At 41.1% G+C, this 25,226-nt stretch overlaps 1 protein-coding gene across 1 annotated transcript in view; it reads right to left on the bottom strand.

Moving 5' to 3' along the window:
- LOC126412589 (uncharacterized) overlaps positions 1-25,226 on the bottom strand; it is a 236,615-nt gene that overhangs the window by 100,246 nt on the left and 111,143 nt on the right. Inside the window, exons 7-8 of the mRNA XM_050082250.1 lie at positions 23,712-23,885; positions 23,348-23,541 (exon numbers count right to left, since the gene is read on the bottom strand). Of these exons, the coding sequence (XP_049938207.1) occupies positions 23,348-23,541; positions 23,712-23,885 (368 nt within the window). The remainder of the gene's footprint in view (positions 1-23,347; positions 23,542-23,711; positions 23,886-25,226) is intronic.

Below are 25,226 nucleotides of genomic sequence, written 5' to 3'. Positions count from 1 at the left end.
AATCGAACCCTAGCGCCTTTGCGTGGCATTCTGCGGCGCTGACAACTCAGCTACCGAGGCGAACAATCGGACAACCATGCATGCGTAGTTGGTTTCCTAAATGTGGTAAATTTCCATGGAAAAATGGGAAATCTGTGTTGCGCTTTCATAGTTGGTAGGCTTTATTATTCCAAGAATCGTATATTGAATTTCAACAATGTACAGCATAACGTTTACTGATGAGATCCGTCTGAATCGGTTAGTGTGTCGACTGCGATTCAAAACGGAGAAAACCGAGCTTCGTGCTGCCATTTAACATAATTCGATGAAGTTCACACGGACTCCGCACCATCATTGGAGCCCATTTGCTTTTCAATTAACGAGTTTAAACGTGGTCAGGTAAGCACCGCAGAAGAAGCGCGCTCCTGCCGTCCAATGTGGTTTTTTTCGGAGACAATCAGCCTCAGGCACGGTGGAAAAAAGGTAGGCAGGGGTCGAATCCCGAGGCCTCGCCAAGGTGCCTGTCATTTTGCTGGTCGCCTACATGTACTGATGGGCTTTTTTAAAATTTTTTTTTTAAACCTTAGAACTTGCTTTTCCAAAAAGAATGAAACACAGTCCGAGTGAAACCAATATGGCTACCACCACTGTAAAAAGAAGAAGGAAGTTTCATTTCCAGTCGTAGCCTGCAACAACCGTTCGTTAACTTTTTTTTATTAATGAGAAGGAAAGACAAAAAAACAGGCCACAACAGTGAAATGAACTGCGTATCAATACGCCTGAAAAGGGGCTACGACAAGGATACAGACGAGGACCTGTTTAATTCATCCGATATCTCAACGTCGAAATACAAGGTTCAACATGTTGGCAAATAATTCGCGATACTGTGGCGGGTGCGAACAGTTCCATGTGCAATGCCCATACATTTGTAGAAGGTGAGTGGGTCCATGCCGCCTCTTTTTTAAAATGTAGTGAAGATAGTGGCCTAAAAAGACTAAAAACCATGCAGTGGTATTTCACTTTGTCCTGCGAAAGTACGAGGAGGCTGGACACTACTATATCAGCCGGAAAGGCAGTTAGAAACGCTAGTTAATTCGTTTCCATAGTTGGTAAGCTGGATTATTAGAAGGATCACACAAAGAATATCAACAATGTACAGCGGAAAGTTCATTCATGACAGCCGTCTGAATTGGTAGGTGTGTCAACAGCGATTGAAAATGGAAAATACAGGGTTTCATGCTGTAACTACACATTTTAAAGTGAGGGGGTGGACTGCCGCTCAAATCAAAACAGAATTAGATGAAATTCATGCTGACTCTGTACCATAATTTGAGCCCATTTGCTTTTTGATTAATGAATTTAAACTTGTTCGGACAAGCACAGAAGACGAAGCGTGCTCCGGCCATGTGATTGGCGTTGCTGCAGAGGAAACCCTTGACAAAGCACATGATATGGTAGTGCCAGACCGCCGAATAAAAATTGGTGAGCTCTCTGAGACCTTAGAAACTTCAGCTGAGCGAGTGCATGGTATCCTGCAGGGAGAACTGTCTACGAAGAAGCTGTGTACGATGTAGGTGCCGCCATTGCTCACAGTCGACGAAAACCGCACCCGACACAACATTTCGACACACTATCTGGCCATGATTAGTCGCAATCCGCAAGACTTTTGGCGCCGCTTTGCGAATGTTGGTGAAACCTGGATCCATCATTACACACCAGGATTAAAACAGCAGACAAAACAATGTGCACCAAAGAAGGTAAAGGCCATTTTGACAGCTGGTAAGGTGATAGCCACTGTTTTTTTTGGGATTTTCAAGGAATGATGCTGATAGATTACTTGGAAAAAGACAGAACCATAACTCGACCCTATTATCCTTAATTTTTGGACTGTTTGAAACTTGCGTTGCATGAAAAAGAAAACGCAAAAACAAGCTTTTTCACCAGCACCATCCCACATATCAGCGATAACAATGGTGAAAGTGCATGAATTGGGCTTCAATTGGTTCGTCATCCATTTTATTCAACAGACGTAGTCCCAAGTGAGTTTTTCTTGTTTCCTACTTTAAAACTTCGGCTTATTTGGAAGAAAGTTTCGTTCAAAATGGCTCTGAGTACTATGGGACAACGTCTATGGTCATCAGTCCCCTAGAACTTAGAACTACTTAAACCTAACTAACCTAAGGACAGCACACAACACCCAGTCATCACGAGGGAGAGAAAATCCCCGACCCCGCCGGGAATCGAACCCGTGAACCGGGGCGTGGGAAGCGAGAACGCTACCCCACGACCACGAGCTGCGCACGAAAGTTTCCTCAAAAGACGAAGTGATAGTTGCAGTCAACGAGTATTTTACAGACTCTGGCAGAACCTATATTTCAGATGGGACGAAAAAGCAGGCGGACCAGAGGATCACGTGCATACCCCTTAAATAAAACTAAATCTAGAAGTAAGATGAACTACTTAAAAAGTAAACATTTTTCTTGGTGTTTAACCAGGCTTATCAATTCACCATATGTGAATTAGAATACGTGAAAATGCTTACGTTAGGGTTCCTACAATAACGGGTATATACACTACGTGATCAAATTATTCGGACGTCCCCATGTAACACGCAATCGACCAATAGATGCCACGAGATGAGGGAACGTTTTGTTGTCAGTGTGAAGTAGTAACAATGGAATGTGTCCGTCAGGAGAGCTGAGTAACTCAGAATGTGAACTAGTCTTTCGATGTCATCTGAGAATCATATCCACCACGAACATTTCAACCCTTCGGAAGCTGTCCATGTCACTTGATTGTGAAGTGTAAACGCGAATATACACTACTGGCCATTAAAATTGCTACACAACGAAGATGACGTGCTACAGATGCGAAATTTAACCTCCAGGAAGACGATGCGGTGATATGCAAATGATTAGCTTTTCAGAGCATTCACACAAGGTTGGCGCCGGTGACGACACCTACAACGTGTTGACATGAGGAAAGTTTCCAACCGATTTCGCATACAAAAACAGCAGTTGACGGACGTTGCCTGGTGAAACGTTGTTGTGATGCCTCGTGTAAGGAGGAGAAATGCTTACCATCACGTTTCCGACTTTGATAAAGGTCGGATTGTAGCCTATCGCCATTGCGGTTTGTCGTATCGCGACATTGCTACTCGCGTTGGTCGAGATCCAATGACTGTTAAAAGAATATGGAAGACAACAACCATCTGCACGAGCAGTCCGACGACGTTTGCAGCAGTATGGACTAGGAGCTCGGAGACCATGGCTGCGGTTACCATTGACGCTGCATCACAGACAGGAGCGCCTGCGATGGTGTACTCAATGACGAACCTGGGTGCACGAATGGCAAAACGTCATTTTTTCGGATGAATCCAGGTTCTGTTTACAGCATCATGATGGTCGCATCCGTGTTTGGCGAAATTGCGGTGAACACATTTTGGAAGCGTGTATTCGTCATCGTCATACTGGCGTATCACCCGGCGTGATGGTATGCGGTCCCATTGGTTACACGTCTCGGTCACCTCTTGCCCGCATTGACGGCACTTTGGACATTGGACGTTACATTTCGGATGTGTTACGACCCGTGTCTCTACGCTTCATTTGATCTCTGCGAAACCCTACATTTCAGCAGGATAATGCACGACTGCATGTTGGAGGTCCTGTACGGGCCTTTCTGGATACAGAAAATGTTCGACTGCTGCCCCGGCCAGCACGTTCTCCAGATCTCTCAGCAATTGAAAACGTCTGGTCAATGGTGGCCGAACAACTGGCTCGTCACAGTACGCCAGTCACTACTCTTGATGAACTGTGGTATCGTGTTGAAACTGCATGGGCAGCTGTACCTGTAGATGCCATCCAAGCTCTGTTTGACTCAATGCCCAGGCGTATCAAGGCCGTTATTACGGCCAGAGGTGGTTGTTCTGGGTACTGATTTCTCAGGATCTATGCACCCAAATTGCGTGAAAATGTAATCACATTTCAGTTCTAGTATAATATATTTGTCCAATGAATACCCGTTTCTTGTCTGCATTTCTTCTTGGTGTAGCAATTTTAATGGCCAGTAGTGTATATGTTTATTCTAAATGATAGTCCCATTTTCAAAGCCTTGTATTTATTCAAATGCAAATGCTAAATGAACAAGTTTTATACCAATGAAAAGAGGAAGTTTCGAAGTTTTTGTTCATAATGTTTGATATCAGTGTAATAAATTAATTACTTTGTAATAATTTGTAATTAATTATTTTTAATAATTATTTAGTAATTAGAAATGTGATAAATGCTATAAATGTTCAATGTGGTCACCGTTGGCTGCACGGCAAACATCGACGCAGTAACCAAAATCGTACCACACCCGCGAAAGCGTATCTGCTGTTACTGAGTGCATCGCAACAGTGATCCATTTCCGCAGATCGTTCAGAGTGGTTGGTAGTGGCGGGACGAAATCGGCTTCCTTCACGTAACCCCATAAGAGAGAGTCGCAGGGTGTGAGATCAGGCTGGTCAGAAGCGCAGAGCCAGGTCCTCAGGTCCCCCGAGACCGATGCACTGCTGGGGAACCGAGTCATTTAATAGCCTCGTACATAATGGTGCCAATGGGACGGAGCCCCATTCTGCTGGAAAATGAATACCTGGGAATCTTCCATAACGTGAGGGAGCAGCTATTGTTCCGACATATCCAGGTACGTGACTCGCGTTACAGTTCTTTCCGCAATTAAAAATGGTCCACAAAAACCTTTGTACGGGATACGGCGCAGAACACGTTGTTCTTCGGTGAGTCTCTTTCTTGTTGCAATGGTGAATGTGGATTTTCCGAGCCCCATACTCGAACATTCTGTCTGTTGAGTTTTCGACCAGGGTGGAACGTCGCTTCATGGTTGAAAATTACACGCTGCAGAAATGTGTCATCCTCCATCTTTGCTAGCATAAAACTACAAAATGTGTTATTGGGGTTGAGAGCCTGCAAAAGTTGTAATCGGTAGAGTTTGTACAATAAACGCCGACTCAGAACTTTCCATACAGTTGGTTGTGGTATTCCAAGTTCCCGACTGGCTCTATCGGTAGACTTACCGGGACTGCACAAAAAACTTTCTTGAAACCGTCAGACACCATCCTCTGACACGCGCGGTCGACCTGTGCTTTTTCCTATGCGCAGTCTCCCAGTCTGTTTAAATTGCTTAAACCAACGGCTAATGCTTTTGAGAGTTGGTGATTGATTGAATACCGAATTTGGTACGAAATGCCCGCTGAATGACAATTTGCCACAAACTTTTCGCGAACTCAAGAACGCGGAAAACCTTGTGCTCCACAGTCTCCATCTCAGTCACAACAGACAGTGAAACGGAATGACGCCCCTATCGCCGTGCAAACTCTACCGGCCGCTTCTACAACCATCACCGCCCCTCCCGCCGCCGGTATAAAGCTCGTTCCTTTTGGATTTGTACTTGGATACATACGAATTTTTGAAAATGGGTCCATCGTTTAGAATAACCCGGTACAGCAATCACGACCAGGCCGACTTCATGTAATGATGGACAGGGACCATCGAGCTTAAAAATGTTCAGATGAGTGTGAAACCTTATGGGACTTAACTGCTAAGGTCATCAGTCCCTAAGCTTACACATTACCTAACCCAAACTATCCTAAGGACAAACAAACACACCCATGCCCGAGGGAGGACTCGAACCTCCGCCGGGACCAGCCGCACAGTCCATGATTGCGGCGCCTTAGACGACCATCGAGCGTTGCAGAGGACGATTGAATGGTTCAAATGGCCCTGAGGACTATGCCACTTAACATCTGAGGTCATCAGTCCCTAGAACTTAGAACTACTTAAACCTAACTAACCTAAGGACATCACACACATACATGGTGTAACCTCCCCACCGCAATTTTTTTAAAAGAAAGAAAATAAAGCAATACTTAATAGAAATGGGAGCCAAGTGTAAGCTCGCCCACAAAAAATTTTAAAAGAAAGGACGATACTAATTAGAAATGCTGATGGACATTGCTCTATGCGTAACCTGCCCACAAAAAATGTGCTGACAATGGCAACCAAAAACGTGAAATTCGCAATCTGACTCAATTATAAATCCTTCAAAAAATTAAAGTCCATTCAGTGACAAGAAAATTCAATTAAACCGAAATATCGGTTTTTGGCCCTGTGAAAAACAATCAGAATTAAAGTCTTACCTCAGAATAAATGGATGTCACATATCTGCTCTTGTTGTTGCGCACCGCTTGGAGGAACTGCATTGCAAATAATAGTATTCTCTTTTTTTGTGATTTTAGTGGAATTTTTCTTCAAAAGAAGTGGAATGAAATGGGAAGTGCAACGAAATCTTGAGTTCAATAAAAAATTAAATTTTTGAGAAAATACTTTTGAAATAAAAAATTATTATTGGGAGACTTGTTGGAGAATAATTACAATAAATAAAATTTTTCATTATCTAATGATTATATTAATTAACAGTATACCTTATTCCTCATCTTGACCATTGTTGCCGACCGCCTACATCACACAACCGCACTGGGCTGCTACTACTGACCGACCGCTCTGCATGACGACTACAGACTGAGTACTGCTCTCAACTAGACAGAGCTACAGACTCGCAACGACTGAACTGACAGACTCGCAACGACAGACTGACTGCCACTCTGCATAGCGACAACTAACTCGCAAAGACTACTACTGACTGAGAACCGCTCGCAACACTCGCGCGGTCAAGCGCATACTCTCTGGTCACAGATGCTACAATGCCTCGCCATCGCTGCTGCGTTACATACGTGTTTCATAACCCTCCACTCGGGGGGCAAAAATTTGGCAGCGATGGTGAGTCATTTGGACTTGCCAAGCGCGGCAAAATTTTTCTTTAATTAACAAAATCCTACAACTTACAGAATATTTAAATGTTGTGCACACGCACTAAGTACAAAATATATCAGACAAGGACAAAATGTGAATACTAAACATAGTAGCAAATCAGAAAAAAGTATATACAAACTTTTTGACAGATAAAGTGCACAGGCACTGAAAAAATTCTTTAGCATATGCAGAACAAATAAACAGACTGGCAAGAATAATTAGATGTAGTACATAAAGTAAATGTTGTGCACACGCACTAAGTACAAAATATATCAGACAAAGACAAAATGTGAGTACAAAACATAGTAGCAAATCAGAAAAGTATATACAAACTTTTTGACAGATAAAGTGCACAGGCACTGAAAAAATTCTTTTTAGCATATTCAGAACAAATAAACAGACTGGCAAAAAATATTATGTTGACAAGTGTACATGCACTGAAAAATGTCTTTAGCATTGTCACAACAAATAAACATAATGGCAAAAAAAATTCATGTCCAAAGTGCACATGCACTGAAAAATGTCTTTAGTATTTTCACAACAAATAAACATAATGGCAAACATCATGTCGACCAGTGACATAAGTGTACTCACACTGGAGTTTAGCGAATCGAAAAATGTATAACCTATGAACATAAATGATGTTACCAAAAAAAAATTTTTTCTTTATGTGACAAGAATCAGGATAGGAAAGGGAAGGATTGCATCATGGTTGTAGCACTTTAGATTGCACACAGCTGCTCTGAAAGTCCATATCTTTCCACAGTAGTACAACACCAAGTGACACAACTTGAAGTTCTTTTCCCATCAGAATTTATCAGTGTAGCCAAGACACTGAACTGTCGTAGTAATGTTCCATGTTTTCATTTTGGCAGTACATTAGGTACACCAAACAGTGGGACCATAATAATGTCTTCATCGCTCATGGTGGTGGACAGCATGTCGTGTCAACACCACACTCTTACAAGGCACACCAACGTAGAATTAGTGCAAAACCAAATATAGTGCTCCATGATCACTGGGATAAACAGGACAAATGGACATTGCAGTAATTCAGGGTAGTCAGCATATGAGGTGAAGGACATCAAGTCACATAATATTGACAATTACAGTCTTCATTGATAGTTCGTGGCATTCATAGCCCAGTTATTGAACATTTCTGTACCAAGTATGTAGTATTACAGAAAAATGTTCATTAATTGTTTTACATAGAATCAGTAGCCTTCTTTTCCTGGTGACAAAGCATTATGAAATAATCGCATTCTTTTCAGTTACAGAGTATAATTAAGAATCATTAACCTTCTCCTAATTACAGTTAATTAATCATTTGTCATTAATTAATCATTTGTCTAATTACAGTTAATTAATCATTTGTATAATTACAGTTAATTAATCATTTGTATAATTACAGTTAATTAATCATTTGTCGTTAATTAATCATTTGTCTAATTACAGTTAATTAATCATTTGTCATTCCAATCTATTGAGAATCATTAGCCTTCTTCTAATTACAAAGCATTATTAAACAATCACATTTATTTCCAATTACAAAGTATGAACATTGAAAACAAGAGTTAATTAATGGCATAATTAATAACAATTTCGTTGATTGACATTAATTATTGGCACTCAGTGGCCATCAAGTATTGAATAGAATAAAACATAGTTCATCATTCAGTATTATTCAGATCATTACAAAGTCATTATTAAAAATCAGTTAATTACAGTCAAATCATTAGTAATCACAGGCATTACAATAAACAGTGGCAGTTATTAGCTAGTGACAAAGCATTATTTTGAATATAGTCTCATTAAGAGGTCATTACTCGAGTGACATGCTATTCAGAGTTGATCAGTATTATTCAGAATTATCATAAACTAGTGACATTATGTGGGACTGGTAATACATTTTTTTGGTAGCAATGCATTGCGTTGGGATCGATAATTAATTGCTGAGGCATAATACTTTTTGCTTTTGACCTATTGCTGCAAATGAGGATAGGTAACGTCATTCGTCATGAGTCAGCTGTAGCAAGATTATGTAACAAGGCAGTACATGTGATCACATTTATAAATGATAAACACAAATGGGTAAAAAATATAAAAATGCAAGTACTAGAACAGGTACAATAAGTAACAGGTTTAGTAAGTGTCATGAAAAACTTCTCCTGGAAAAAAATACAAAACGGATTATTGACCTGAAAGAAGAAACGCATACTATGCTGAAAAGTAGTGAACTTCGAATTAACAAGTAGTGAAATGTGTATAAAATGTGTTCCATAGCTGTCCTTTCCAAAACTTTCCGTCATCCTACTATGCAATGTAACACCTGCTGTCAAAGCAAACTGCAACAAATACTTAAATAACTACGTAGCATAAATACATTACTTCAACATTATCCTCATCTGTAAAAAAAAAAAACTTCATTATCCATATCATCATAACTTCACCATTATCATCACCTGTAGAGAAAAACTTCATTATTCATAATACCATTTCCTTCATCATTATTCATCAGTATTCACTATCATCTGCAAAAAATCACTTCATTACTCATTACATAACTATTCCTTATCTCTAGCATATTTCATCACTAAAACTAAGATGTGTAGTTCTCTCTGACAGCCTGCATCAATCACCTTGTATTCTGAAAGAAAAAATTAGTTAAAACTGCTATTCTGTGATGAGTATAGTATATTCTTGTTAATGTTTGTTAATCCTGATCCATTTACTCTTCCTCATAAAGTTATTGCATCTCCTTTCGTTTATTCCGTAGGTGAAATTCCCATTTATGTTAAATTTATTTCTTAGACGCATCATTTCTTTCTGAAATTGATGAACAAAGATTAATGTCTTGCATTTAAATCCTATACCCACTAAATGACTGGTTTATGGTGACACAATTAACCATACAGCATAACATGACAGAAAACGTAATATGTTAAAGACGTTGACAGTGTTCAGATGCAAAAATGTACACAGAATAATACAATGCAGCAGCAAAAAAAAATGTGAAACAGTCACGATGTTGAGATGTCATAAGGCAAAAAAAAAATGTCAAAGTCGACTGGTGTGTGTTATATCTTAACTATTTCATAGTGCATACAAACAAAACTGGAGTACAGTCATATACACAAAAAAATGGAAAATGTGCACGGTCTGATGTGTAACGACAAGAAAAGCGACCTGCTAACCTTACCTTGCCGGGCACTTGCCAAGAAAAAAAATACGATAATCATCAATAAGTAGTCACATAAATATAATTGCAGAAATAGTTGTAAATGTGTAAATTCATCTGGAAAAATATGCACGGTCTGATGTGTAACGACAAGAAAAGCGACCTGCTAACCTTACCTTGCCGGGCACTTGCCAAGAAAAAATACGATAATCATCAGTAATTAGTCAGGTGAATTAATTGCATTAGTAAATGGCATCATAGTGTGTTGAATCATACAGTGGTTTCACTCAATAAACGGTTTAATGTTTGAGATATGGTGATTGCCTTTCGATTTTCTGGTTCTCAAAGTTTCGACGTGTACAACATTGGGGTGAGGGATGCTGCGAATCCGATACGGACCTGCGTATAGAAGTTCAAATTTACTGCACTTACCTTTTAATTTGCTGGATAAATAGTGTGTACGTACTAATATCTTCTGTCCAACGTGAAAGTCGCGGCGTGTACAAACCTGTTTTTGCTGTCTTCTCCGGCGCTCTGCGGCACGTTTGATGTTGTTCAGCGCAATGTCAATTATTTCGTGGTGTCGTAGGCGACGATTTTTGGGGAATTCTATTAATTCTTTAATTTTGTTCGGTGGTTCAACGTTTTTCAGTATAACAGTCGGAGATAGCATAGTGGATTCATTTGGAATGGAATTAATTACATCTTGGAATGAGAGTATGTGTGTATCCCAATCAATATGTCTTTTGTGGCAGTATATTCTGCACAGCTTACCAATTTCCTTCATTAATCTTTCACAAGGGTTCGAAGAAGCGTGGTACTTGGATATATAAATCGGAGAAATGTTTCTAGCTCGTAACATGCGTGTCCATATACTACTACGAAATTGTGATCCATTATCAGAAATTACTTTCATTACATGCCCTACATGAAATAGAAAATGTTTTACAAATGCTTTGAAACAGTTTTAGCAGTAGCTTTGCGTAACGGAGTGAAAGTAACAAATTTTGAAGTGAGCTCAACAGCGACAAAAATGTAGCAAAAACCTCTGTTAGTTCTCGGAATCGGACCAAAAATATCTACTGCGGCCATGTGTCTTAATTTCACAGGTATAATGGGATATAAAGGAGGAATATGTGAAGTGGTGTCTGATTTAGCTTTCTGGCAAATTTTACAAGACGCTAAAACTCGTCGTATACGTTTTTCCATGTTGGTAAAATAACAGTTCTGTCTCAGTATAAGAAAACATTTTCGTGCTCCGTAATGTGCGTAACTTAAATGAGTGTACCAAATTAGTTTGTTAACCAGTTCGTCAGGAATGCATAATAACCAAATGTTGCTGTCAGGATGAGAGCGGCGAAACAGAATGTCATTGCGTACAGTGTAGTGGTTCCTAATCGTAACATTTTTCCTATCTTGCCAAAGGTGTTTAATTTCTTTCCACACATTGTCCTTATTTTGTTCTTGTGCTATGTCCTGTAATGACGATGAAATAAAATTTTCAAATGCAACCTGCTGAATGTACATGACACTGAAATTTGCTTTGCAGAAGTTGGTTGCTACGTCTTGCTGATTGTTACTGAGAGAACGCGATAGTGCGTCTGCTATAACATTTTGCGTACCGGGAATGTGAACTATTGTAAAATTAAATTCCTGTAAATATAGTTTCCATCTGCTTAACCTGTCGTGAGTGAATTTAGCTGAAAGTAAAAATTGTATCGCTCTATGGTCTGTGTAGACGGTGGTATGTCTGCCGTAAAGAAAGTGCCTAAATCTCGTGAAAGCCCATACAACACATAATGTTTCAAGTTCTGTGACGGAATAATTTCGTTCAGCAGGTGACAAAATGCGACTTGCAAATGCGATGTTTTTAATTACTGTAGAACCATCTTCTTCTATTTCCTGGAAAATGTGTACGCCTAAAGCGGTGTTGGAACTGTCGGTAGCAATGGAAAAATTACTAGTAAGATCTGGATGCGATAAAAGTGGTGCATTCAACAAAGCATTCTTCAAATAACATTCTCGTGAACAAAATTCTGCGTGTCAAAAGTAATGTTTGCGTTACTGTAGTATGCAATCTGTGCTGTATCTGGTTAAATTCTATCGTTCGTCCTGTTATTTACGGGAGGATGCTGTGGCATATCCACTATATGAACTGTTCTGTTATTTCTTACTGACGTGTTACGCTATGGATGACACCTATTGTCTGTTTCATTCATGATTATTTGTTGTTGCTGATGTTGCTGCTGCTGATAAGATCGACTGTTATTAAGTGTACGCTGAAAATTGTGCTCGTTATTTTTTTTTACGTGCGTCATGATAGTAATTTTTATACGGCGCATTGCGATACGAGTTGAAATAGTGTGTTGTCTGTACGTAGTTATTTCTTTACTGCCATGCGTTACTATTTGTTGGAGCTGGACTATACGTGCACGCGGCGAAACATTAAAGTTTGGTTGACCTTGTAGACTACATTGTTGGTTAGGTATGCTAAGCGGTTGACTTTCATACTATTGTGGTGAAAAACATCTATTGTTACCAAAAAATGCGTTTGCTGTTAATTTTACACATACTGATGATTACGATTTTTATCTGTAATTAAAATTACGGCGGTAGTTGTCATTACGGGAGTGCCTACTGAAAATTGTCACATTCGGTAAAATATTTGTCATATCCGGTTGTCATTACATATTCTTAATACTAGGTAGAGCAATAGTTAAAGAGCAGTTTGGATAGATATAAAGGATAGTAGAAGAAAAGGCAGCAGTGCAGAAAACTAAAGATGAAACAGCACTACTACAGCTCGGGGCCCTATGCTCGCTACGGCACATATTCATTAAAGCGTAATGAATCCCCTGAGGTCATTACGCACTGCAAATAAATTTTAGCTTTTGCGTTGCACGCAATAGCGGTAAAATTTCAAACGCAAATTGTTGTATTCGTGCTAATTCAAATTTCTTCATTACAGGCAATGCTGTTGTAAATACAAAAATAAATTGTCGCATTTGGTTCAAAGCTAGTTTCTCCATTACCGATAATAGCGGTGAAAGTACAAAAGTAAATTGTCGTATACAGCTCAAAGCGTGTACCTGTGTTCTGTCATTATTAAGTTCTTTACATTTTAATGCGGATAAAAATTGCTCGTAATCTACGTTCTCGTCATTGAATTTGAAAACACGTTCGGGTTTGTGTGTGAATCTGTTCGTCTGTGTCATTTCGGATTTCAAGTTGCGTAGCTTTTCAGATTTTAAGTCGCGTGGTTGCTGTAAATTGCTCACATTAAACGCGTTGCGCGAGTCTGACAAATGTTCGCAATGTGGCGGGTTCTGTGACGTATTGGTAACTGAAATAGTTTTCAACTCTGTTACTGTAACACTTTCGACATTTTGGTTGTTCTGTCGTTCACTCTTATAATTGACTTCCGTATTCGCAGTGTGTGAAACTTCCACTGACTCCAAATTAACTTCGACGCGAATCTGTACTGCGTTTTTAGGGCATTGTTCAGTGATTGCATTAATCCCGTCTTTATGTGATTCTGTTGTGTCTACACGTGTGCTACTTAATTCTTGTGCAACAGTGCCAACTTCTTCATTACTGTTATTAGCACAAGTCTTAGTATCTACACGTAATTGTACTTTATTGTCCCGACATTGCACGGTAATAGCTGTATTCTGTTCACTAACTTGTCTGCTCCGTTCGTTAAGGTTGACTTGTTTTTCGTTCGTCAGTTTGAAACTTTCATTAATTGTTTCGCTAAGTTGTTTGAGATCTTCGGCATAATTGTCAAGTTTTTTGTTCCGTTCATTAAGTTGTTTACTCATTTGTCGCAACAAAGCCATAATTGGATTCGACTCAAGGTCAGCATTTCTATTCTCTGTGCTGTTCAATAGTGGATCTGGAATTGTTTCACTTTCTGTAACCATTTGGTCATTTTGAAATTTACAAAAAGGTTTGTCAGTCAAATGTAAACTATCAGTCATTATTTCGCAATTAAATAAATCCGCCCTACTTTGTGTGATCTGTTCATTTTCATTAGACAAATTTGTCTGTTCGTTACTTGGGTTTTCCAAATCGGGTGTGTTAAGCTCTGCAGCACTCATTACAATAGAGCGCTCCGCGTCATCAATTGTCGTCAAGTTAACAGACGAGACAATTGAGTTCGTTTGTTCATTATCAAGGTAAAAGTCATCATTAGTGGTTGTAATGCACTGATTGTTAGTGAACGCAGGAATGTCATGATTACACTGCGTGTCACATGTCCTATCGGTAAAATTGTTTAAATCGGTAGTTTCGTTCGTAATACCTCGCGATACACTATTCATAGTCTTTCGCGGCATTTTTGCAATGGTCACAATTATTCACAAAACAAATGAGCACAATGCAAAAGCAACACACAAATACAACAAAGCAACAAATTGCCGTTGACCTGTAGAGAGAAAGTCACAAGATTAATAAAAGCGTAGCGCCAAATCCTAATTATACTTAAGCAAATAAGAGCAGATATCTGACTGTTGCTCAAAAGACTCTCAACGAAATACGATCCTGGACTGGGTGTCGCCAAGTGTAACCTCCCCACCGCAATTTTTTTAAAAGAAAGAAAATAAAGCAATACTTAATAGAAATGGGAGCCAAGTGTAAGCTCGCCCACAAAAAATTTTAAAAGAAAGGACGATACTAATTAGAAATGCTGATGGACATTGCTCTATGCGTAACCTGCCCACAAAAAATGTGCTGACAATGGCAACCAAAAACGTGAAATTCGCAATCTGACTCAATTATAAATCCTTCAAAAAATTAAAGTCCATTCAGTGACAAGAAAATTCAATTAAACCGAAATATCGGTTTTTGGCCCTGTGAAAAACAATCAGAATTAAAGTCTTACCTCAGAATAAATGGATGTCACATATCTGCTCTTGTTGTTGCGCACCGCTTGGAGGAACTGCATTGCAAATAATAATATTCTCTTTTTTTGTGATTTTAGTGGAATTTTTCTTCAAAAGAAGTGGAATGAAATGGGAAGTGCAACGAAATCTTGAGTTCAATAAAAAATTAAATTTTTGAGAAAATACTTTTGAAATAAAAAATTATTATTGGGAGACTTGTTGGAGAATAATTACAATAAATAAAATTTTTCATTATCTAATGATTATATTAATTAACAGTATACCTTATTCCTCATCTTGACCATTGTTGCCGACCGCCTACATCACACAACCGCACTGGGCTGCTACTACTGACCGACCGCTCTGCATGACGACTACAGACTGAGTACTGCTCTCAACTAGACAGAGCTACAGACTCGCAACGACTGAACTGACAGACTCGCAACGACAGACTGACTGCCACTCTGCATAGCGACAACTAACTCGCAAAGACTACTACTGACTGAGAACCGCTCGCAACACTCGCGCGGTCAAGCGCATACTCTCTGGTCACAGATGCTACAATGCCTCGCCATCGCTGCTGCGTTACATACGTGTTTCAATGGTCGAGGCAGGATTCGAACCTGCGACGTAGCTGTCTACATCTACATCTACATCCAGACTCCGCAAGCCATCGGCCGGTGTGTGGCAGAGGGTACTTTGAGTACCTCTATCGGATCTCCCTTCTATTCCCGTCTCGTATTGTTCGTGGAAAGAAGGATTGTCGGTATGCCTCTGTCTGGGCTCTAATCTCTCTGATTTTATCCTCATGGTCTCTTCGCGAGATATACGCAGCAGGGAGCAATATACTGCTTGACTCCTCGGTGAAGGTATGTTCTCGAAACTTCAACAAAAGCCCGTACCGAGCTACTGAGCGTCTCTCCTGCAGAGTCTTCCACTGGAGTTCATCTACCATCTCCGTAATGCTTTCGCGATTACTTAATGATCCTGTAACGAAGCGCGCTCTCCGTTGGATCTTCTCTATCTCTTCTATCAACCCTAACTGGTACGGATCCCACACTGGAGAGCAATATTCAAGCAGAGGGCGAACAAGTGTATTGTAACCTACTTCCTTTGTTTTAGGCTTGCATTTCCTTAGGATTCTTCCAATGAATCTCAGTCGGGCATCTGCTTTACCGACGATCAACTTTATATGATCATTCCATTTTAAATCACTCCTAATGCGTACTCCCAGATAATTCATGGAATTAACTGCTTCCAGTTGCTGACCTGCTATATTGTAGCTAAATGATTAAGGATCTTTCTTTCTATGTATCCGCAGCACATTACACTTGTCTACATTGAGATTCAATTGCCATTCCCTGCACTATGCGTCAGTTCGTTGCAGATTCTCCTGCATTTCAGTACAATTTTCCATTGTTACAACCTCACGATATACTACAGCATCATCCGCAAAAAGCCTCAGTAAACTTCCGATGTTATCCACAAGGTTATTTATGTATATTGTGAATAGCAACGGTCCTATGACACTCCCCTGCGGCACACGTGAAATCACTCTTACTTCGGAAGACTTCTCTCCATTGAGTATGACACGCTGCGTTCTGTTATCTAGGAACTCTTCAATCCAATCACACAATTGGTCTGACAGTCCATATGGTCTTACTTTGTTCATTAAACGACTGTGGGGATCTGTATTGAACGCCTTGCGGAAGTCAAGAAACGCGGCATCTACCTGGGAACCCATGTTTATGGCCCTCTGAGTCTCGTGGACGAATAGCGCGAGCTGGGTTTCACACGACCGTCTTTTTCGAAACCCATGCTCTTTCCTACAGAGTAGATTTCTAGTCTCCAGAAAAGTCATTATACTCGAACATAATACGTGTTCCAGAATTCTACAACTGATCGACGTTAGAGATATAGGTCTATAGTTTTGCACATCTGTTCGACGTCCCTTCTTGAAAACGGGGATGACCTGTGCCCTTTTTCAATACTTTGGAACGCTACGCTCTTCTAGAGACCTACGGTACACTGCTGCAAGAAGGGGGGCAAGTTCCTTCACGTACTCTGTGTAAAATCGAACTGGTATCAGCTTAACTGTCGCGCGTTTCCAGACTGTAGCGCCTAGAACCGTTCGGCCACAACGACCGGCTGGGCGATTGAAGTCAGCGGAAAGAATCATTAGCGATCCCAAAGTGCTACTTGCGGTCTAGCTAACAAGATTACCCTGCTATGGTCGCAGGTTCGAATCCTGCCTCGGGCATGGATGTGTGTGATGTCCTTAGGTTAGTTAGGTTTAAGTAGTTCTAAGTTCTAGGGGACTGATGACCATAGATGTTAAGTCCCATAGTGCTCAGAGCCATTTTTTGAACAAGATTACCTGTGCGTAGAGAGTTAAAAAGATTGCGTACAGTGGTCGAGCCACTCCCCATAAGCCACTCGCTTCGATATAGTCAGTGCTCAGCGACGCTTTTAGGTGGATGTAATAAGCCAAGACCATTGGTAGTGCTTGACTGGAAACGAGTGATTTGGAGTGATGAATCAGGCATCAGACAAAATTATCTGGGGTTGGGGAATGCTTGGAGAACATTACTTGTCATCATGTGTAGTGCCAACAGTGAAGTTCAGAGCAAGTGATGTTACGGTTTGTGGATGTTTCTCGTGGTGAGGGAGTGCTTTCAATCAAACTTCATAAAACGTTAAATGTGAAGGATATGAGCACATTTTACAATATTATGTGCAGTGTACAGTAGAGAAACCTTTCAGAGATGATTGTATCAGCATAACTGTGCACCCAGTCATCAAGCAGCATTTGAGGCAAACATTTGTGGACAATAACATTCCTGAAGTGGGCTAGCCTGACCAGAGGTCCGACCTGAACCCAGTGGACCATCTTTATGACCAGTCAGAACGTCGACCTCGCTCTGGACCCAAGCGTCCAACATCTGTACCTTCTCTGGTTTAGGCTGGTCTGGGTTCGTATTCATCCACAGACATTCAGACAGTCCATTAAAGGTTTCCTCAGTAGAGTTCAGGCAGTCACCAAGCCGTAGGCTGTAGATAGTTCTTATTAATGTCGAATAGAACATGTCCGGCACTTTTGATCTGATAGTGTATGTTGCAGTCAAGATGGCAATCCATGTCAGGATTCCAGCATTTGAGCATGATTTTGTGGCAGCTTTGGTCGCTTGTCTATGCGTCAGGTTCTATTTACGCAAAGTTTCACGAAGGAAGATATTTCCAAGTGTTAGTGATGATGATGATGATACTTACGGCTGTTCCGTGCAGAAATCCTTATCTATTCGTAAACGTTCATAAATATACCTGCATCAGGCAGGTTTCCTGCAGTCAAGAATATGCCTACACCAACGGGACTGTGGCGATACTTATATGTCGTTATTAAAATGTCACGAAACAGTATGTTGATTGTTAAAAATACTACCATATTCAGAAGTGCATACGGTGGAATTATAAACCTCTCTAGGTATTTCAGTTAACCAATGTCTGCCTATTCCTCCACTGGTTGTGGAAATGAAAACTTTGTTTAGGGTCAATCGTCAGAGTGTGGAGACAAGTATGGTAGAAATGCAGACTTCGGTGGTAATTGGGTTGCGTCGACATAGCGTTCTCGGAAGTAAAATGTTATGACTATTTAAGTATCTATGTACAAAACTCACACAAACTTAAATTCTAGCGCCTCACAATTGTTTGTAACTTTGTTTCCTTGTTCCGTTATGTCATCAACTTATTTGGATAGGAGTAAATTGAATATGTTTGAAGACATCATATTGACGTGTTAAGTGCCGGAATCCAGTGACATGACCAGAATATTCTTTATGACTTATTGAGAATCGCTGAAGAACTTAGTGCTGCAATTTAACGTTTGACGACTTTTGACAACAAGATGTGTGTGACTGCCTCAACAGACGTGATTGACAACTTCGATAGAAAGGATTGCAATCGTAGATTAGGTCGGTGAGAGCGTACTGTGTTACAGCTTCAGCACGCCAACCAGTTGCAATGGGAATCACTTCCTCGTTAGCGTCCATTACCCGTCTTACGAAGGCTTAACACGGTCTTATTTTTGCTTTGTTTCTTGTAGGTATCATTTAGCAATGTAGAGTCTGTTGATTTGTGGATAGTAAAACATACACTCTGAACCCTTTTTCTAAAAAAAATTGTATACAGAGTGTAGTCGTTCACAATATTTAACTTACGATCGTCTCCACGAGTTTTCGTCCAAATTATTCTCGTATCATACAACGTATATTCGAAGACGTAGATACTGATGTTATTTCTGATTAGATCAATACAGCTTCAGATATTTAACTCTTTTATGTAGAAACATCTCGAAGCGATATTCGTTGAAAAACATAAACTGAGGTGACAAAGGTCATTGGATAGCGACTGCACATACATCGATGGCGGTAGTATTGCCTAAACAAAGTATGAAAGGGCAGGGCATTGGCGGAGCTGTTATTTGTACTCAGACGATTGATGTCAAAAGGTGTCCGATGTGACTATGGCCGCACGACGGAAATTAGCAGACTCTGAACGGGAAAGGGAGTTGACGCTAGACACATGGGACATTCCATTTCCTAAATGGAATTCAGTATTATGAGATTCACAGCGTCAAGAGTGTGTCGAGAATACCAAATCCCGGGTACTGACAACACAATGGCCGGCGGCCTTCGCTTAACGTCCGAAAGCACCGGTTTGTGAGTAGAGTTGTCAGTGCTAACAGACAAGCAACAGTGCGTGAAATAACCGCAGAAATAAATGTAGAGAGTACGACGAACTTATCCGCTAGGACATAAATATTGACATTTTTACCGGTTGTAAACCGTAGTTAACGTATTTTATGAATATAATTAGTATAAAAGATGCAATTAATGTTCTTGAAACAACTGATATGCAGCGATAATTTAAGAGTAGCATCTTTATTTAATGTCTGTGAAAATAAAAAGGGATCGAAAGAGACGCGATTGTATGGCCGAGGAGGAAGGACGTACTTTAGGGTACATACACGGTTTTGTTTCGCGATACGAAAGGCAGCCATTGAGCGGCTACACATATTTTATGTAAGTTATTCGTATTTCTGCTAGAATAAACTTGTTATTGTTATCACAAAATGAATTTCCTTGTAATAGTTGTCACCTCAAATGCTCGCAATGGCTGATTATTTTTAATAAGCATTTTTTTCAGTAATTTGCGCTGCAAGAAGCTCATCTTCCGATGCAGCCTCTGGTCGGCCATTACGGCCGAAGTATTAATTTATTTTTCAAAGCGTTAAAAGTAACTGAAAATGCGAGAGATTTCGTTGTAAGAACCTTTTTAAATTGCAACAGATAATTAATTTACGTTGAAGTAAATTTTCTAAATCATACAGATTCCATGAGTTCAGTAGGTTTTATCTTGGCCGCTCCACGGCAACAATCGAAATTCTCTCGAGCCTTGCTTTGCAATCAATAAATAGAAAGTAACCAAATTACATTCAATTCAGTTAACGCCAACTACAATTTAGTCATCACGTTCAAAAAATAAACTTGTTACATGAATAACAGCGGCCCTTCAAGTACCCGTCTCATATTTACTTATGCTCGTAAGTAAAAGTGATAAGAAAAGACAATATCCCTGAGACAAAGAATAATGCACTAACAAAAGAAACATTCATGCTGACAAATTAAAAATAAAAATATATAAAATATATATGTAATTTTTTTTTGTATATAACGTAACAAATGGCACCAAGTAACAGGCGGTGCAGCGAAATTTGGTGTTAATTGACTATGGCAGAAGACGAGGGATGTAATTGACTTTGCTAACAGCACGACATCGCTTGCAGAGCCTCTGCTGGGCTGGTGGCCATACTGGTTGGAGTCTAGACGATTTGAAAGCCGTGGTCTCGGCTGATGAGTTCCGATTTCAGTTGGTAAGAGCTGTTGGTGGGTTTCGAGTATGGCGCAGGTCTCGCAAAGCCATTGACTCAGATTGTCAGCAAGGCACTGTGGAAGCTGGTGGTGGTTCCGTAATGGTGTAACCTGTATTTACATTGAATGGACTGTGTCCTCTGGTCCAAATGAACCGACCATTACTGTAAATGGTTATGTTCTGCTATTAGGAGATATTTTTCAGCCATTCATGGATGGAATTGTTATGGATGAGAATTCACCATGTCCACGGTCCACAATCATTCGTGATTGGTCTGAAGAACGTTCTGGAAAGTTCCAGTGAACGACCCAGATCGCCCAACATGAATCACACCGAACATTTTATGGGAAAGAATCGAGAGGCCTGTTAGTAAACAAAATCCTGCACCGGCAACACTTTCGCAATTATGGATGGCTAAAGAGGCAGCATCGTTCAGTATTTCTGCAGGGGTCTTTCAACGGCTTGTGGAGTCCATAGAACGTCGAGTTTCTGCACAATGCCGGGCAAATGGAGATCTGGCACGATATTAGGAGGTATCCCATGGCTTCCGTCATCTCAGTGTATATACTATTTATGTTACAAGTAAATTTGTTATCGGTAAGCGATGTAATTGTAATAGATTTCTGGACACACATCATTTCCACAATACTGAAAGCAACTAAATATAGTGGGACCTCTGAATAACTGCGCATGTTGAGTACAAGCAGCGGTAAACTGAGTCGAGTTGGTATGTATGTAAATTACATTAAAACCCATAAGAAGTTCATAAGTTAAGTATTATGAATGATTTTACTGTGTTTATGATACAATGTAGTATTGGAAAAAAATTCTGATGACTTGTGTCCTAATTGAGCACTCATCCCAACTTCTCATAATTACTAAACACATACCTCAGTAGATGTTGGTGCTTTACATGTACCACCTTTATTTTTCACATAATATCTACCCAATGACAGAGTGAAAATAATAAATATTCTGCTCGAAACACCTTAATATGCCAGACAATATAATGTGAAGTGCAGCTCTGGAGCATTTTATAGCACAGATGACAACAGCAAAAATAACATTGCTACATGAGTTCATGTCTTTTGCAGTGATCACAACACATCTTGATTCTGAACCACTTTGAATTCCTGAAGAAGATGAGATACCAGCTGAAACAGGTGGGATTCAGGACCTGCTAGTCTAAGGGCAGTCAGTTCCTGTTGAGTATCTTCAGTCGCATCTCATGCAGCTTCAGAAGGCGTTGTCTCTGCGGGTGCTGGGTAGTCGCTCCCGATTTGAGTATCGAGATCCACCAAGCGGGATACAAGTGGGAACGCCAGGTCCATTCCTGCACTGCTTAGCTTTCAGGCTGCCATTGTCTGCTGGAGAGCTTAATCCAGAGCTCGCCTGTTAGTTGCAGCATCAGCAGGTGTGGGTCTATGGGCTGGGAATCGGTATATCCACTGCTAGGAAGTGCATATAATTGCCTATGCTTGCTAGTCACAAGGCAGCCAGTGCCTATTGGAGATCCTGACCAATCCCTCACCTCTGAGGTGTACCATCGGCAGATACAGGTCTGTGGATGCCAGGTAGTCATCTCTGGGATTAGGCCACAAGGTCTACCAAGGAAACTCCAGGCAGGACTCCACCTCACTTAGTTTCAGGGCAGCCAATGCCCAGTGGAGATGACCCACAGCCCACCTCTGGGATGCAGCACAAGAATATATTGGTCAAGGCCCACTGGGTGGTTGGGGCTGGAGAATGAGACCATCGTGAGGGATACCAGCGGCAGCTGTGTGTATAATTACACACACTTGCTTTTCACAAGGGAACCAGTGTTTGTAGGTCTTAGCCCATAACCTACTTCTGGGGTACAGCATCAGCAGACATGGGTTTATCGGCATCATAGGTCATTGTTAGGTTTCGGAAACAAAATCAACCAGGAGGTGCACGAGGAAACCAGATAGGTTCCTACATCGCTTACTCCCATGGCAGATCTGCAGATGTCACATGAGATCATGACCCATTGCCCATTGCTGTGTTGGAAGGTCAGCAAGTCTCAGCATGTCCATTGGAGATCTTGACCCACAGTCCACCTCTGGGATGCAGCACAAAAATATATGGGTCAAGGCCCACTGGGTAGTTGGTCTTGGTGCTGCAGAATGAGATCAGCCATGAGGGATACCAGTGGCAGCTGTGTGTACATATACAACCACCTGCTTTTCACAAGGGAACCAGTGCTTGTTGGAGGTCTTAGCCCATAACCTACTTCTGGGGTATAGCATCAGCAGACATGGGTTTATTGGTATCAGAGGCCAATGTTAGGTCTGGGAAACAAAATCAACCAGGAGGTGTATGAGGAAACCAGATAGGCTCCTACATCGCTTAGTCCCATGGCAGATCTGCAGATGTCGCAGGAGATCGTGACCCATAGCCCATTGGTGTGTTGGAGAGTCAGCAAGTATGGTTCTGAGAGCAATGAGTAGTCGGTAACAGTGCTGTGTAAGGGGATCCACTAGAAGAGTTACGAGTGGGAACACCAGGTAAGCTTCTGGCCCACTTAGTCTCAGGTCAGCCAGTTGGAGGTTTTGATCTGCAGGCCACCTCTGTGGTGCAGCACCAGCAGACATCTGTCTGTGGGCGCTGAGTAGTTGGCCCTGCAGCTGGGACATCAGCTCCTCGATGAGGGGTACAAGCAGGAGCTGCATGTTGGTTCCCACACCTGCTAGGCATATGGAAACTAGTGCCTGTTGGATGCCTTGACTCACAGCCCACCTCTGGGAAGCAGTGTCAGCAGACATGGATCTATGGTCACGGATTGGAATTGGGAAACGAAATCCACCATGAGGAGTATAAGTCAGAGCACCAGACAGGTTCCTCTCGCTTAGTCGCATGGTAGCCAGTGCCTGTTGGAGATCCTGACCCAGAGTCCACCTTTGGGGTGCAGCAACAGCAGACGCGGGTCTATGGGCGCAGGGTACTCTGTTCTCGGGCTTTGGAACAGCTCGTAGCGGGATAGCAGCCGCGCTAAGGTCGTCTTCATCAGCAGGAGGGCCAGCCGCTCTCCTGCAACAATAAATATACACAGAATTGGTTACAGCCACGTGTAATGTAAACACGAGTATTCTGGTAGTGTGAATAACGTATTCGATGTATCAGATAAGTTTAGATATATATTCACTGACAGAAATTCAGAGCATAAAACTTAGAATACTTCAAATAAACGCAACCAAACCTAGACTCCTGCATTTAAATGCCTGTGGGATGGATTGATTAAAACTGCATACCGTGCGAGCTTATTTTTGGTGCAAGAGGAATGCTATTATTACAGATAAAGAACAGTGTGATTACTTGATAACTTTTGGGTGTCTAGCGTTTGAAAGTTTTCAAGCACAGATCGCAACTGGACTAGCAACACATGCAGTTCATCGCTATATTTCAGATTTTGAAAAGTACGAATGATTGATACAGGTAGATCTGATGATGTCTGCGAAGCCAAAACCGGTTACTGGCATGCCCCCAAGACACTGAATTTTGTAACAAATCCTAGATTATCTTCCAAGTATGTTAGAGTGAAACAGGAGGTCTTGGACAAAGAAGGGAAGCACGAATGGGGGTTGACTTGTTTAACCAGGTGGGGAGTGTCACGAAAAGTAGATGTGGACATTCCTGCAACAAATTCACAGAACCAAATCGTCAACGGAATCATGACCATGTGTGACCTTCTGTAAGAGGGATACAAATTTAGAAGACGGGAAAGCGATACGTCGGAACTTTGGCAACTCTCCTACATGTAGTGTTAGATTGTTAAACTCGGAGAGACTTGCTACTGTTCGTCATCGTGCTTGCCAAATCCTGTCTTGGCCAACAAGATCGCCGGATCTCTCACTAGATCAGAACGTTAGGACCACTATGGGCGGGGCTGTCCAGCCACCTCGCGGTTTTGACGATCTAACGCCCCAATTGGACAGGATTAGGCACGATATGCATCAGGAGGGCATCCAACATCTCTACCAATCAATACGAAGCAGAATAAATGCTTGCATAAGGACATCAGTTGGACAATACGTTACCGACCTGCTCAATTTGTGTAGTTTTTTCTCTTCAATAATCATGTAACTGCTCTGAAACTGCACTCATTTGTACATCTGTACGAGGTGCATTCAAGTTCTAAGGCCTCCGATTTTTTTTTCTAATTAACTACTCACCCGAAATCGATGAAACTGGCGTTACTTCTCGACGTAATCGCCCTGCAGACGAACACATTTTTCACAACGCTGACGCCATGATTCCATGGCAGCGGCGAAGGCTTCTTTAGGAGTCTGTTTTGACCACTGGAAAATCTCTGAGGCAATAGCAGCACGGCTGGTGAATGTGCGGCCACGGAGAGTGCCTTTCATTGTTGGA

The sequence above is a fragment of the Schistocerca serialis genome, chromosome 7, assembly GCF_023864345.2.
Source record: "Schistocerca serialis cubense isolate TAMUIC-IGC-003099 chromosome 7, iqSchSeri2.2, whole genome shotgun sequence".
In the NCBI taxonomy this organism is placed as follows: Eukaryota; Metazoa; Arthropoda; class Insecta; order Orthoptera; family Acrididae; genus Schistocerca; species Schistocerca serialis.
The sequence above is the reverse complement of the archived record's forward strand: the minus strand, read 5'-3'. Positions and strand labels throughout refer to the sequence as shown.